The sequence below is a fragment of the Ischnura elegans genome, chromosome 9 (genome assembly GCF_921293095.1).
Source record: "Ischnura elegans chromosome 9, ioIscEleg1.1, whole genome shotgun sequence".
NCBI lineage: Eukaryota > Metazoa > Arthropoda > Insecta > Odonata > Coenagrionidae > Ischnura > Ischnura elegans.
The window spans coordinates 57113130-57130881 of NC_060254.1; the positions used below are offsets into that span (position 1 = coordinate 57113130).

Consider the following 17752-nt stretch of genomic DNA (forward strand, 5'->3'; position numbering starts at 1 on the left):
TTTCAATGAAATAGAAGTGGTAGTTTTTAGGTTCAGCTCATTACACACCATTAAAGTATGTATTCGAATAATTAAAGAATTGATAAATGAGCACAGGTATGCCGACTTACAAAAAATATTGGGGGGGCCCAAACCGGGGATCTTTCCCCGGGAAATTTTATGAGTATGTAGTGGGTTTTAAGTTTTTTAAGCATTTTAGAAGAGTCATATGATCAACATTAGAGCCCTGATAACTCGAATCTCGACATCTGGACACTCCAGGGAAAATCGAGAAGCCTGACACACTTTTTCCTCACACCCATAACGAATTTTTGAGGGGGCTCGGGCCCCCTCAGGCCCCATGGAGTCGGTGCTACTGAATGAGCATATTTCTTTAGCCTAACTTATAAAACAAATATTAATGGGTGGAGGAATTTTAATAAAGAATACAATCGTGCACAAAATTATGCATTCTTTTTTGGGTGCCTTGTATTACTATTTTTCTACGAGGGAGATCGAGAAATCAATATTGATTTAGCCTTTTGTGTGATGTTGAACCTTTTTTTTCTTTAATACCATCAGCTGCATTTTGTCATTGAAGGATTGAAGCAGTTCAGGCATCTATAATAAATTAATTTCAAATCATGAAGTACTGAGATCTTGAGATTCTGCCAGATCCTTTGCTTTTGTTTCACTTTGAAATTGTGAGTCATGCCTCGACTTCATGATTTCACTAATTTAAATGCTTTTCATATTAATCAGCCTGAAAAGTTGCCGTCATTCATCTTTCCTACCTCTTCCATTGGGTCGAAACACGCAGTAGATAAAATTGAAATTTTTTGAGGTTGCCATTTAGTAAAAAAGTATTTAGTTATATTTTTCGGTATTTTTTTCCTACTTTAACGAATTTAAATACAATTTAGCTCTAAACTTTGGGCCTATTTTACATGCTTTTGGCATGTCACAATCCGGTGGCAGATCCAGAGAGGCTATATCCCCCCTTGGGTATCCCATTTACACTAGATAGAATGGTAATTTTGTTAGTACCCCCACTACTGCTGGGAGGTTACCCCAAATAGCTCCCCCCTTGTCCCTATCCTGGATCTGTCGCTGACTGGTAGCACACCTGATTGACAATCGAGAGATCAGGGTTCGAATCCTGGCAAAGCTATATGGTTTTTTCATGGCCAATTTCATGCTTGGTGGAGTTAGCCATATTTTTATTTGATGAGGGAAGTCCGATTTGAGGGTGGAGAAGACCTGCTGTGATTCTTAAGTACCTACACCATGCAAACCTTTCTTAACTGCTAGAGTTCTTTCTTGGTGAAATGTGGTACTTTACCATTCATACAGTCAAGCATGCTGTTCGGATGGAATCCTGGTTGGCAGATACAAGTCCCAGATGTGTCAGAGCACATACCATTCTCCATTGATTCACAATCTTTCCCATCATGGCACTTGTCTCCATACTTCGCATCTGCAAATGAAAATGAATGGATAAAAACATATTAAGAAAAACACGCATTTTTCAAAAAGTGCTGATTAGCAGGTTTCTTAGAAATTAGTGCAGAAGAGGCTGATGGATGAGTAAGGATTGAGACCAAAGTTTAATTCTCTGAGTGAAGACAAGCCTTCTTTTGCTATTTAATGAATTTTATACTGTTTTGGAGAAAGCGAGTTTTTTTAACCTCTTTTGATCGATCGATCGATGTGGATAATTGATGTCGATCAATAATCAATGTCAATCTTAGCATCTGTTTTCAAATACCAAATATGTATAATATAATTATTATTTTCGGTGAGGGAGGTATATTTTTCATGACGTAGTATCTTCACGGTTATACTTCCACATGCCTTCTAACGGTTTCAAGCTGGGATTGTTTTTAATTCTATAGTAGCATGAATGGGATCGTCCACCCTGACTCGAAATTGACCAGAATCGAAAGACTAAAAAAAAAAGAAAATAATATAGCACTTTTGCCACAATTTTTATTTTTCCACTGCGCTTTTTAACCGCTAGGTAATCCTCAGGCACACACATAAGAAAAAAATAACCTTTTCATCAGTCAGAGAATAAAAAGTTGATGATATTAGGTTTTGATATTAATATCACGTGTCAATCCTCACTCACATATCAGGCTCTTCTGCACTTATTTGTAATTAACAAAACCAGCACCCGGTTTTACTCTACCAGTGAATAAATGCCTATTTTTTACTATTAAGTGCACTTTATACTGTTTTGTATATATGTGTGTGACGGTAACCTAGCGATTGAAATACATATAATAAATGGTTGCAGTGGGCTAACTATGGGGGTGGGGACGAGGGAATAGATTCCTCCTCCCACCCCCCCCCAAAAGCCTCAGAAAAAAAAATATTTTAAGCTACTTCCTAGGTTTGACATGCAACAACTCCGTCTGCTTAAAGTAAAATCCTTATAAGTGCCTAACTATAGTGCCAAAATGTTGTAAAATGTATTTCCAGGCAAGGGCGCAGCTAGGAATTAAGGCTGGGAGGGGTTTTAGGCGCAACTAATACTGGGATGTTTGGGGGTACGGCATACCCATCAGGGTAAGCGGGAGGTGCGGGGGCCCTCCCCAGAAACATTTTAGGATAAATAGTCAGTTTTACGGCTTTCTCAGGGATATTTTATGAATCCTTACACTGTTCTATAAGTAATATAAATGCAATTAAGTAAAATGGATTTGACTTGAAAATTTCTCTGAGCTCTGGGGGGGGGGTTAATGCCCCAAAACTCCCCCCTCGCTGCGCCACTGTTTCCAGGCATGTCATTTTTCAAAAATTTGCCGTTTGACCCCTTCCCCGTCGCCACCCCATGCCATCCTTTCCCCCCCCCCCCCCCAATAGCGTAATCCTAGTTACGCCACTGGATGTTAGTACCAAAGTAAAACTTAAGGAAAAAAGTGCTAACTTGTTTTCTCCCACTAATATGTAGATATTTTTTCCACGACATCTCGCTTGCCTCAATAAGTTTTATTCAGAATCTAAAATTTTTAAAAGAATTTTGTAGATTGGAAAAAAAAGATTCGTAAGGACAAAAAATATCACACGCTAAGCCATTCCACGTCGGTTTGAATGATAAAACGGGAATGTCACGCCCACTTTTCACAAGCTGGTGACATCATTTGAGTACCGATTAATATACTCGTGGAGAAATAGTAAGTCGTTGAGGGAAGTATTCGCTCACAACAACCAACAGACGCGAGCGTGTGCCAACTGAAACGAACTATGTTTGCACGACACGCGAGGACGAGGAGTAGCTGGGAAACGGCGATACTGATGGAAAAAAATGGCGTTCAAATCGATTTTTCGAGCAATCGATTATCAATCAAAACGAAAAGCTCTACTGTTCAACAGAAATCGAAGTTTAAACCAAAAGATCGATTTCGTGAATTTCTATTTCCCGGGTTTTCGCCGCGTTTTGTAGTCAGAGGTGACGAGAGTTTCGCCAGGAATCCACCAGACGTCTTCAGGTCTTCGAAACTGTCGTCACCTCTGCCAACAAAACGCGGCGAAAACCCGGGAAATGGAAGGATCCACGAATTCTGAACGGCATGGAAGACTAAGAGATAGCATAAAAGCGATTAATCGAAAACATCGATGGTTCTCTAATAAAGAAATACAGTTCGTACAAAAAGATGTTAATTTTTCACACGATTAACACGGCAAACACACATTGAAGTAGCATAAAAAAAATCCCAAAAAATCAACTCAGAATACATGATTGAATTATAAGGAGTAAAAATTTACAAATGCACGCACATTAAAATTTTTGGGATCACCGCTGGTAACCATTCGTCTCTTCTTAAATATTTAAGATGGATTTCTTTCTTAATAATAGAGGGCATGCTTTTCCAATTTTACCGGCCTAAGATATCAAGATGACTGCATAGAGAAGACCCAATTCCATTCCATAGAATGTTAATTTCTGTTGCCACTTCGGTCGCATTTTAATCGGTTTTCAATAATGCCCTCGTCGCGGTGATGAGTGCTATGCGATCCAATTTTTTTCCAATATTTTGCAGTATCATGTTTGCTATTGAGAGGAGTAACAAAATGAGCTTAGGTATATGAATTTGATAGATCACATCATTATGTATATAAACTTCGGCCAAAATCGCTGATTATGCCTTATTTTCCCGCGAAACTAACAAGGCGAGACCACGAAACTTGCTCCGCCTTTTTCAATGACGTATTTTTTATGGCCTTCGGAGTGGTGAACACATCCCTGAACTAGTAGTGGTTCCGTTGAATGGGCCTTGAGTTTGGCTGTAATTAATTAATTTTCATGCGGTACTTTTCATAAGCCTTGTATACTTCCATCATATCGCACCACTCATCAGACGGATCAAGTGGGGTAATGGTAGCGTTTAAATCTACCACCCAGAGGACAAGGATTCGGGGCTTCGTGACGGTTGTATATTTTGTTGTCTTCATTGTGATCATACGGCGTCAACTTTTTCATAAATTTTAATTGCGACAAACATAGACATGAGACTATTTTTTTTATCATCATCATGGCGCGTAGGTATTTAAGCAGTGTCATTTCAAACACGGAGATTCGGCATTGAAAAAGGCGGCCATAAAAATACGGCATTGAAAAAGGCGGAGCAAGTTTCGTGGTCTGCCCTGGTAAGATAAATTTGTCCGTCAGCGACGCTAGTGGCGACTTATGTAAACCCATTTAAATGCGCGGTGGATGACAACATATTTAGAGGTCATCTTGAGGATCCTCTTTAGTAGTATTCGTGAGAAAAGTCTTTCACTCCGGACTAGTGAAGTCACCATGGGGGGGATGAGGGGATAGATCTCCCACGCAAAGCATCAGAAAGTTTTATAGCATGCTAATGTTTTCCCTGCTGTGACGATTTCCCGTGGAATTACGAGCGAATCCCAATTTTTAGAGCCAAAATAGTGTAAAATGCATTTCTAAGCATGTCAGTTTTCAAAAATTTTCCCGTCGCCTGGGGGGGGGGAGGAGACCCCTCTATCCCCCCCAAAGCATATTCCTATTTACGCTACTGCTCGGGACGAATGACGTTATCATAGGGCGGTTGTGACGCAGCTGAAATCAAACGAAATGGTCATGATCTAAGTTGAAAAATCGAATTTGGATTGAAACTCGAAGATTATGGCTCGATTTCGATTTCCCCGATCTTTAACTTTATAAATTCTATTTTCATCCAAATCGATTTTTTTTATCACTAAACGATGATTCACTTGGCAGGAGTTCGTGATGTCATCAACTTTCGTGCGAAAGGGTTAAATGCCACCGATTTTTCACCTCAAACAGCTCGAATAGCGTGTAAATAATAATGAACCTCGTGGTTCATTATTGGTGTGGCGTACGCGAGACCCTCGCATAGAAGGGAGAGGTAGCCGAGATGCAACGACCCGCTCGACATGAGCGCGTTACGACATCAACTCATCTGCGGAAGGTTTTATACTTTATATTTTTCGTCGCGAATATCTTGAGAAGTAGTTGACTGATCGCAAAAACGAAAAAATACAAGTTTCCTGATTTTTTCCAGCTGGTACAATACACAATTAAATCATTGAATATGTAAGCGCTGTACGCATATCACATTCCTATTATACATCTCAACCCGCTCTTCTTGAGCTTTTTCTCCCGGTAGTTTTAGCCTGTGTGTTTTGGTGACTACGTGTGATTGTGTGCAGTGGTGCCGACTCCATGGGGCCTGAGGGGGCCCGAGCCCCCTCAAAAATTCGTTATCGGTGTGAGGAAAAAATGTGTCAGGCTTGTTGATTTTCCCCGGAGTGTCCAGATATCAAGATTTGAGTCATCAGGGTTCTAATGTTGATCATATGACTCTTCTAAAATCCTAAAAAAAACTTAAAACTCGCTACTTATAAAATTTCCCGGGGTAATATCCCCTGTTTGGGCCCCCCGAATATTTTTTGTAAGTCGGCGTCCCTGATTGTGTGTGAGTGAGTGAGTGAGTGCCAAGGCTGGCCGGTTGAGAGGCTATATATGGTCCCTGTAGTCCAGTGGCGCAGCGAGGGAGGGTTTTGGGGGATATCGTGGAAAATCGTGCAAGTATTTATTTCAACGTTATTTCAAGATTCGAGCATTCTTACCTCTCAGATGATGTGGTAACATTGAAAACTAGGTCGTAATAAATTTTATAATCGTGAAAAATGCTAATTATTTATTTCAATATGGAAATATCCCATTCCATCATGCTTGAATCTTCGAATTTTATCCCCATCAATGATTCTATGAAAAATATTTATCTTCCCAGATTAAACATCCCCAGAGCTCAGACAATTTTTTAAGTTTAATCTATTTTATTTATTTAAATTAATATTACTTATAGAATAGTGTAAGGATTAATAAAATATCCCTAAGAAGACCGTAAAACTCACCATTTCTAACCATTTATCTTAAATTTTTCCCGTCAGAGGGCCCTTGCACCTCCCGCTTACCCTGGCAGGTATGCCATACCCCCAGACACCCTAGTATTAGTTGCGCCTGAAACCCCTTCTAGCCTTAATTTCTAGCTGCGCCCTTGCTATAGCCCTTTTCCATCTTAGCAATCCATTGCAGCAAACCCGGGTCGGTGTAAAACAGCAAGTGTACGCTTCTCATTTTCCTACTATACATCTTGACCCGGTCTTCTTGAGCTTATTCTCCTGGCAGTTTCAGCTTGGCGTGTGGGTGTGACTAAGTGCAAAGGCTTACCGGTTGAATGGTTATTTTTGGCCCCAGAAGACCTTTCCATCTCGCAAAATATCTCGGCAAATTCCGGGTCAGTGTAAAACGGATACGTGTAACTTGTTACGGCTTTTGGAACATTTTATATAACATTTACACAATAGGGTGGTTTCCTCTTATTTTTTATTGCCTAAATCGAAAGATTATTACTCCTGGAGTAGGTATTTCACGCTTTTAGATTTTTAAATGACGATATCTATTTTTCGCGATAAAATGAAAAGTGAAAATTTTCAAGCGCGCGAAAACGCGACGGCTAAGTATGTATGCCGGGAAAAACTCTGCGTGACGTCGTTCTGCTTCCCGCTGCCGCAAGTGAGGTGACCTTGGGGCGAGGCTTTGAGCGCTGATACGACGCAGGATGCTAGCAGGTAGCCGAGTACCCTGCTAGCTGGTAGCGCTTGGCTTAAATAAGGATTATTAATACACTATCAAACGAAGAAAACTTTCCGACCTTAGCCAGTTTTAATAGGTGATAATTAAGATATGTTTCCCTGATCTCTGCGCCTCATGCATGCCTTGGTAATCTCAGACGATGTAAAACTCCTATCTACTCGTATAGAAACTAGGTCCCTGTGACGTCACGTGGAGTGGCATCGCATGGGCGCCAATCTGGCCTTTTTCAAATGCGGTTAAAATTGACCTTTGCCATTCATCTAAACCGGTATTTCGAAAACCAAATAATTTGTACATTATGAATACACTAATGGTGGGTAACGAATCGCAATCAATGCCTTTCGTTTCCTTTGATGAAGGAAACTACCCTATTAAATATTGTTGCATGTCCCCATTATACTTCCTTCCTAAACGTTACTATTAAAGGATCCAATCTTGGGAAGTGGTTAATTCTTTAGGAGCGCTAATTAATCACTTGGATCCATGAGGCTACATCAGGGTTCAGAGTTGTAGACAGTGGCGCCGCCCGACCTGGACAACTTGAACTGCATGCATTTTACAAAAAAAAGCATTCGTTACACCGGCCTTCTAGAAACATAAACTTGTTGGAGTAGCAAGGCTCCCGGGTTTTCCTCCGCGTCGATTCATATTCGTGACAACAGTTTCGCCGGCGTTGCAGTAGGCTTCTTAAGGTTTGAAGTAACATCAGGAAAACCCGGAGGATTATCCGGAAACCTTGCTGTGCCTACTATACCACTCCACGGAAGCCTTCTTCAACAGCGTATACCTGTTGCCCGACCTGAAAACCTGTCTCCCCTCTTGGACAATAATCCTGGTTACGTCCCTGTCAGAGTCACGTTTGTTCATATAAAAAATGTTTGCAAGGAGAAAGTCTTTTCACTTACTCAAACTTTTGTGCCTGATTTGGAAATTTTTAACTAAATTACTAACAAGTTATGTAAGTGTTTTGTATATAATTTTTATTGTTCACCTGCATGGAATCTCAAAGCTTACTTCTCTCGCAGAGGCCATTGGCATCAGCATGGAATTCTGGGGCACATAAACATTTCCCATCTCCATAATTTGAGCTACACACGCCATTTGCCAGTCCTTCACAGCCTTCTCCGTTCTTGCACGGGTCACCAACATGGGCATCTGAAACATTATTTTTTTTGTTTATTAATTCAATGGTTTGCGAGTTCACTTTGTGGAATGACGTCATAATAGATTCAAAAATAAACATTCTTCTACTCCACTAAGTATTTATTAAAATCCTCAACCGGTTTCGACCTTTTTACGTCATTATCAAGATGTGAACAACTACCTAATGACGAATTATTTTGTTAATGACCTGAAAAGGTCGGAACCGGTTGTTTTTTTAATATCGTCTGGTATATAACAAAGTTAATTTTTGAATCTATCAATTGGTTTTTTATTTAAAATCTATTTTACACACAGAAAGTACGACCAATTTACATAGAAAGGTTCATAAACACGAAAGGTTAAAGAAACAATTAAAGCATAAAAATAAGCAATCAATAACACAACATGGAATTTTAACTTTTTTAATTAGTTGACGGGTAAAAAGAGTAGGATAAAACATTAGGTGGCTGAATTTTTGCGTGAGAAATATAAATTCATCGATAGTGTGGGATATGTGAATTCAGTAGGGAGGAGAGGCGATATAAAACTGAGCATTTGGTGAGATATATCCAGGAACTCGCGAATGAGCTTAAAGTCACTGAGTACGTCGCGGGAGAAGCAAGAAATAAATTATCATCATAATAGCCCAAGCGAAGAGAGCCGAAAGAGATACCTGATTACAGCGGGAAATTTAAACATAGAGCTAAGGAAAAAGTTTATAAAAACCTACATTTGGAGTATGCTCCTATACGGAAGTGAGGCATGGACAATGACCGCAGCGGAGAAAGAAAGTATAGAGGCCTTCGAAATACGGAGCTATAGAATAATGATGAGGATCAAATGGGCTCAAACAAATCAAATGGACCGAGTTACTAATAATAATAAACGCATTTATTGCCCCACGAGCTTCAACTCCTTTGGAACATGGAAATTATCAAAGTGGTGAGCAGTACAATTAACATAGTAATAAACCAATCTGAAAACAAATAAAGGAAGTGGTCATATGCATTGCTACCAATTGGCATATACTATGTTATCATTTAACAATGAACTGGGACAGAATAATTTCTTTTTCTAATAAAAAAACGAACATTAAACATACCAAGAAACAAATAACACAACTTTTAAAAACGAAATTCAGCTTAACAATTGAAAAAAGAACTAAATTACTACTTCTCACACAACAATAGGTATTAATCACATCAATGAGCAGATAAATGATTATTAAATTACATGATCAATGTTCATGGGTCGCCAGAAAGTAGGTGGGTGACAATCCTTTTCTTAAATACGAGTATTTTCTGTGATGCACTGTCTTTTACCTGTTTCGGAAAATCACAGTTTCGACGGCTTTGAGGCAACAACAGTAAATGATTTCTGAACTGTAGCTGTGCGGAACTGTGGGGCATATACAAAAAACAGGGGTTTTTTCTTGTAACGACATTAGTGTGTTTACAACTGGGGAGAAAAAGATCCTTTAAATACAGAGGGCTACCATATTTAAAGAGATTGAACATAAACTAGGCCATGTTATATTTTCTCCTTGATATAAGATCAAACCAGGGCAGCTTTTTAAAATAATGACTAAGTCCTAAGAAGAGTAGGAGAGAAGAGAAGCCTCATGAAAACCTTAATAAGAAGACGGAACAACCTTATACGCCACATCTTGAGACATGATGGCCTGATGAAGACAATCATCGAAGCAGTGGCGCAGCGCGGGGGAGGGGGGAGTTTGGGGGATCAAATCCCCCCCAGAGATCACAGAAATTTTTAAATTAAATCTATTTTACTTAATTGGATTAATATTGCCAATAGAATAGTGTGAGGATTAATATAATATCCCTCAGAAGGCCGTAAAAATCACCATTTTGAACCATTTATCTTATATTTTTTCTGGCGGAGGGCCTCCACACCTCCCGCTTACCCTGGAGGGTATTGCCACACCCCCAACCCTCCCCCCAGTATTAGTTGCCCACAACCCTCCCCCCAGTATTAGTTGCGCCTTAAACCCTCCTAGCCTCAATTCCTAGCTGCGCCCCATAATCAAAGGAAAAGTAGATGGCAAGAACGGTAAAGGAAGACCTCGAACAAAATATATGGAACATGTAAATAAGGATGTGAAAGAGAAGAAATACATAGGCGTGAAAAGATTAGCTGATCGGAGAAATGGCTGAAGAGCTGCGTCAAACCAATCTTAGGATTGTTGACCATTGATGATAATGATAATATCCTGGGAATAGGCAGATTGATTCGGGGATGCGAGCGGGTGGATCGAGTTTTTGTCGTAAAGCTGAACAGAGAAAGCAGTCCAGAGTAGTCAATGGTAGAGTTTTGTGAAGAAGGTTTAGACCCATTTTAAGTAGCAAGGGAAGTCCCTCCAGTGTCACCACCAGATCTCGTTCAAATTTTGCTAAGTGATAGAAAATGCGTACCTATGAGGTGTAGTTTTTGTTTAAGCCGCCAACGATCAATAGCTTTCGAGCTATTAGCGACGGCAAGTGACAGGAAAGCGCCTAAATGTTATGCAACCCACAGCACGTCAATGCACCGTCGCGACTACAAACAGTGTCCACCATTTCGTAACTGCATTGTAAAAATTTATCGAGGATATTCGTTGAGATTACGGAAATCAAAATGAATAATACCATTATAATAGATAATATAGTTTTTTATTCCATAAGAATCCACCTTATTGACACCCTCGAGCAAAAACTTGCAACCACAAAAATGAGACAACAGATGTAATAAATGCACAAGAAGAAAACAACAGAATTCCCAATTTTAAAATAATCAACGAAAGTTTTATAGAACATTGGACAAAAACCAACAGCAGAAATCCATTTCTTGTGAAAATAAAAACCCGAGTAATAATAACTCTCAGGAAGTGGAGAAGTTTTGGTCAAATATATGGTCGAATGATACATCCCATAATGGAAATGCGCCCTGGATGAGAAATGAAAGAGCAACAGCGGAAAACATAGAAACTATGCTTCCCTCCATAATTACAATTGAAATTCTAGAAAAAATTCTTAGCCGAATCCATAACTTGAAAAGCCCAGGAAGTGATAATGTACACAACTTTTGGTACCAAAAATTCACAAGCTGCCATAAACATCTACTAAAATATACAAACGAATTCTTGAAGTTTCCAGAAAATATTACAGCTTTTTTGATGGAAAAGGGTAAAAAATATTTACTACCAAAAGAAGTCCCATCTAATAATCCATCAAAATATAGACCGATAACTTGTCTACAAACATTTTATACAATTTTCACCTTTTGCATAACGGAAGTAATCAACAACCATATAGATGAGAACCACATTTTAAGGGAAGAACAAAAGGGGTGTCGCAGAGGAAGCAAAGGGTGCAAGGAACAGTTGATAATTGATTCAATAATTCTTAAACAAATACAAGAAAAGAAGAGGAACCTACACAATTGCTACAGAGATTACAAAAAAGCTTTCGACTCTGATCCCCATTCCTGGCTTATAGAAGTATTAAACATCTATAAAATTCACACAGAAGTTATCAAATGCCTCCATACCGTGATGAAAAAATGGAGCAATATCTTGCACGTAAAACTGACGAGGGTCTTTCACAGACAAATAATATCAAAATCAAACGGGGAATATTTCAAGGTGACTCTTTGAGTGCGTTATGGTTCTGCCTTGCGCCAAACCCTTTATCAAACCTGAATAATACTCAATATGGAGTCAAAATAAAAGGAAAAGAACCAAGATGCCTTACTCTATATCACATCTTTTCTATATGGACGATCTCAAGCTGTACGCAGGATCTAATAATAATCTAAATCAATTAGCCCGTTTAACTGAAACATTTTCTAAGGATATAAACATGGAATTTGGAATAGATAAATGTAAAACTATCACAATAGTCCGAGGTAAAGTACACAGGAATGATATTCCACTACAAGATGGGCAAATAATAGAGGCCATGGATGAGGGAGATACCTAAAAATACCAAGGATTCCAAAATCAAGACGACTAGACCACTCTACGATAAAGCAAAAGCTTACAACTGAATTCCAAATCAAGAAACTTGTTCGCACTAAATTAAACAGCAAAAACCTTCCTAATTCAATTAATACCTTTGCTATCCCTCTCCTGACATACTTCTTGGGTATAATCAAATGGTCACAAACAGATCCAGATGACCTACGAAGAAAACTTCGGTCCCAAATGACAGAGAAAAGCATGCTGCATCCATCAAGGTCTTAAAACTGTAGGACTGCCGAAAAACTTGTTCATTACAATATAAATCGAATATAGAGAGGAGCAGGTTGCCCAGAAAATTTGGTGGAAGGGCTATCGTAGACATCAAGAATAAGCAAAACTCGCAACTTAATCAACTACGGAAATATTTTTTCAGCTAGAAATATACCTCGGATCTCCTGAGAACTACCTGCGACGCAGACAATAAATACACACCGTTAAACCTATCTGACGTAAGTACGCAAATTAGTGAAACCACTGGTACTATAGGCAGTAAAATGTCAATATGGAAAGCTAAATCCCATCATGGAATACACCCTCATGCCCTGGAGGTCCCTGAAATCGATAAAAATGCACCACACGCATGGCTCAGGCATGGGCAACTCTTCCCAGAAACAGAAGGATTTATGATCGCTATACAAGACCAGGTGGTGAAAACAAAAAATTATGAAAAATATATAATGAAAAACCAAAATTTATTGGGTGACAGATGCAGAATATGTGATATAGACCCTGAGACGATACAGCACATCACAAGTAGATGCACTAACTTATCCCAAAAAGACTATCTGCACCGACACAATCAAATATGCAACATCATCCACCAGAAATTAGCTCTGAAGTATAAAGTCATAGAAAATGCAGTTCTTTATAATAAATACGCACCTAAAACTATCTATGAAAACGATCACTGTAAGATTTATTATGACCGATCAATTATCACTGATAAAACAGTCCACAGCAATAGACCTGATCTAGTAGTGCAAGATAAAACTCACAATGAAACGTACTTGATAGACATTGCCGTATCTAATTCGCATAGCATCACGACAGCCTACACCAACAAAATGGAAAAGCACGAAGAACTTAAAGATGAAATTAAGAGATTATGGAAATCAGATAAAGTACACATAAATACCAATCATTATCTCTGCCACAGGAATAGTGCCTCATTCAATCCATCAAGGTCTTGAAACTATTGGACTGCCGAAAAACTTGTTCATTACAATACAAAAAGCAGCAATTTTAAATACATGTCGGATTGTCAGAAAAATTTTCAACACAGAGTAAAAAGACGAGAGTATTTGGTGATACCTGTACCTCCCCTAAAACCAGCATAAATGCTGTGAAACAAAAGAAATAACAATAATAATTGACAATTATTGTTAGTAAACAATTGTAAGAAATGGTGGTATGGTATTTGGAGGAGGCGACCGACAGCTGAGGTCATTTGCGCCATGAGGGAAGGGTATGGAAGGAAGGGTGGAGAGAAACCCGGCGTCGGCATTAGCCTCCTCTTAACGAAAGGTGCCAAGGGGACCACGGCTTAACGTCCCATCCGACGGACGGAGTGTTGCGCTTGAAATGTCCTCCTCACAACACTCAAGTAGGGATCGGGCAGTCTTTGAAAATTCTCTGCCTTTGCCGGAATTTGAACCCGAGTCCACCGGTTGGGAAGCCAACATTCTAGCCACAACACCAACCCGATCCCGCATTTATACGAAATCAATGTTCCTTTTGTTGTACTTGGTCAACTATTTAGTTTTAAAGGCCGTTTTACACGGGATACGGAATTGAGCAGGTTAGAGCTGCATTAATTTCTAAAATGGCGCGGAATTGCGCGAATGCGTAAACGAAATTAGAACAGGGGCTATTTTGACGTCTCGCATCCACGCATCCTCGCATGTGTTCTGTCAATTCACCGCTTTACACGACGCAATTTTGATTGCGCCTTCGCACGTACGTCAGATTGCGCAATTCCGTCTACCGTGTAAAACGGCTATAAAGTTTCATTTTCACGCAAACAATACTTCAGACGACAACAGTATCTACATATGCGCAAGCCATTTTTTTGTACTACTGCTATCTGACTGGTTGAGGTGAGATCGGCTCACCGGTACAGTTCCGTACATTGGCGCCTACGGCGGCGCTGCCAGTGAGTGAAGTATATTGGCATCATCATCAGCCCTGAAGATGTTGGGAAAGTCTCTTGACGAAACGTCGGCCTACACCATGCAGACCCAGACCCGGTTGGAAACCCGAGAAGCTTTCATTTAAATTTCCTCAAGTTTTCTGTTGGAGGACCTTTGAATTCCCTGGTAAGAAAGGCCCCGTCATGAGACCCAGCAGAGGGCCCCCAATCACCTCAGACCGCCCCTGGGAACGTTGGCTCTACATCGTCGACTAATAATAAGGCCCTCAACCCTTTAATGACAGAACTAAGTTACCAACTGATTTTCATCATATTTTGTATATACTATTTATTTTATAACTAATCAAGAAATATTATGAAAGAAAACCCGAACAAAAAATTTCAAATGCGTTTTCAAGCACATTCCAAATGTGAACACGGCACAAATATTTGCGATTGTTTGAGAAATAAATATACACCTGACCAAAAAACTAAATTTAACAACGCAATATATGTTACCTTTTTGAATAAATGAGCATTTAAAACTGGAGAGCGAGTGTAGAGAAAAATATTGAATAAACCGCGTCCTCACTACAGAGGTGGTGAAGATAACCAATTTTGAAAAGGTACAATTAACGACCAATGTATATACGTACAATCATACAATTCACTTTTAAAAATTTTTCCATACTATATTTACATAAAAAATTTGTAAAAGTAATCACAGATACGAAATATAATTTTTATGTATTTTTACAAATATGTTCCCAAATGGGAACGTATTTGTTAACGGTTAACGGTTAATCCTTATACGACGGAAACATAAAACTTATGGTAGAATAGTTACCAGAAATCGGAGTTATCAGGACGTGGCCGCTTCCAAGTCTCAATGCCGCGACCGAGATGAGCAAGGTGTGGAATAGAATGGAAGGCATCTCCGTTTCTTTTCCCAAACAATTGGAGCTTTTCTCGGCAGAGAAAAAAGAAGAAAATTGTCTCACGCTAATTTGAAAGGAATACATGATTAGCGCTTCCTACCATTACGTATGGGGGACATGTTCATTGAGTGTGGTGATGGAAAAAGTCGATTGAAATCGATTTTTCGAGCAATCGATTTTTTAATCGAAATGAAAAGATAGACCCTTCAAAAAAAAAATCTAAATTTCCACCGAAATATCAATTAATCTAAAACAATTGACGGCTCTTTTTTTAAACACAGTTTATACAAAAGCATGTTTATTATAAATGCGAAAATACACATTTGGATTTAGAAAAAAATCCAAAAAATGTAATAGAATACATGCGTAAATCATTGGCCGTGAGATTATTAGACAAACGATCGATTAATCAAAAACAAAATCGATGGTTCTTTAAAAACTAGTTTGTAAAAATAGGTTTATTATTGATTCGAAAGACATTCAAAATACACATTCGAGTGGAAGAAAAAATCTAATTCGAATACATTCTTGAATTACTAGAAGTAGAAGTTTACAATGCGCGAAAATTAAGGTTTTTGGATCACCGCTCGGAAGCATTCGGCTTCACAAACTTTTTTCTATGATGTCTGTGACGCTCTGAAAGATATATGTTCCTAATTGTTCAATCAAGGTAAGTCTAGCACTTAACCTCCAGTTCTAACAGCTCCAAGGTTAAGTCACGTTCGAGCTGCGCCAAGCTCTCTGTTCGATCGCTATACTTTTTCTAACAAACCAAGTCACTTTGATTTGCATTTTATTTAGTTCGCGGGTTTAGTCTTCTTGCGCTCTTCGCATTTTCGAGAAGCAACCAGATTAGCGCGAGGTTGAATATCTAAGAAATATCTACTTGAATCAATTCACTAGTTATAGCTGGAAAAAAAAACTTTTGGCAAAAGCATTTGAACGATTCCGGAAGACCCTGTTTTGAATACAGGCAAATGTATTTTTTATCTAATGACCGCTTTTGGCCTCTTGACCTTTTCTAACCCAGAGCTGCTCCTCGGAGAAATAAAATTTCAAGATTTTTCATTTTGAAAACTTGAAAATTTTGCACTCAATCATATATATCATATTCTATATATTATGTCTCGTAATTTACGCCACAAAATAATCCATACTTTAGATATTTACTAAATAGAGCTGAAAATGTATGCAATATTGATGTAGCTTGGAGGTAACATTGTGTTATAATGGATTAAAAGTCCACGAAAGTTCACATTCCTACATGTTTCAGAAGATAAATAGTCGCGTATCGAATATTTTTAATGCATACGTTTCTGAACAGTTGATAACTTTGCATCTATGTAACTGGGCATCTTATATGATGTGGTGGAATGTATCAATATTTGTTTATGAATAATACATTGCGATGTTTCCACTTAATTCAGTTTAGCACGATGCGTCTCGTTGTTACAGCAACATTCTCACTCAAAACTTGAAGGAAACAAAAGTGAAACACTCGTGGATATATTGAAATGTCTAATTTAACTAGTATGTACCTGGGAATTAGGGTTACATGAAATATTTTATGCAATAAGCTGCGTTAAAATATTCATTTTTTCCTTGAACGGTTCATGAGGATAGGGGTTCAAATAGTTTCCATGGAGATACTTAAACGGCAAAGATTATGGAGTGAATTGAATATTCATCCCCACCGGAGCAATTCCGTATTGACTATAATTGACCGTTTTCGACATTTTTCTACCTCACTGACTAATTATCTAATTATAATATTGAAAATACAACACGTATTCTGTGAAAAACACTATCATACGACGGATCACAGTGAGCTACTGGGAAAATGATTTATTAAGAAATAAATAAGCGTTATACATAAAGATAACTCTATGTAAACCTTTGTGATGCGCATAATCAAAAAGTACGACAGAAAAAAATGAGTTATTTAGAAATAAAATAATCAATTCATAGAGAGTATGTACTTAGAATGCTTTGTATCTTTTCCTTTAGGTGGCGGAAAACTCACAGAAAATGCACTTATTCTTCAACTGTTTGCTTTGAAAAACTATAGTTACTCTTACCGGGATTAAGATTGACTGCTGCACTAGGATGGAGATTGCTTTCACACAAACACCAGTATACTGGGGTATCGCATAAAGGCAACTGGAAACAAATTGAACTGGCAGAGTATAAATATCTCTATTTATCAGAGATTTATAATTTCATACACTTTCGATATTATCAGGAAAAAAATCTTAATTTGGAAAAGAACTTTATGTTATCTGATTTACTCTCACAGAAATCAAAAGATACGGGATATTTAAAAAAAACGTGTGCATCGAGTGTGAAGAACTGGCCGATTTTTCGAAAAAAATTTACAGTTGATATAATCTTGCACA

The 17752-nt window shown here is 38.5% G+C and overlaps 1 protein-coding gene across 3 annotated transcripts in view; it reads right to left on the bottom strand.

Annotated features, from left to right (window-relative positions):
• Positions 1-17543, bottom strand: part of LOC124165374 (cell death abnormality protein 1-like) — a 32521-nt gene extending 14978 nt beyond the window's left edge. For 2 of the 3 annotated variants that reach the window (XM_046542752.1, XM_046542751.1), the window contains exons 1-4: positions 17435-17543; positions 15266-15381; positions 8144-8284; positions 1322-1456 (exon numbers count right to left, since the gene is read on the bottom strand). In XM_046542752.1, the coding sequence (XP_046398708.1) occupies positions 1322-1456; positions 8144-8284; positions 15266-15353 (364 nt within the window). In that variant the 5' untranslated portion in view covers positions 15354-15381; positions 17435-17543. Of the gene's footprint in view, positions 1-1321; positions 1457-8143; positions 8285-15265; positions 15387-17434 lie in introns of all 3 variants that reach the window. The other variant, XM_046542749.1, reaches the window with a different exon arrangement.
• Positions 17544-17752: the final 209 nt, after the last annotated feature.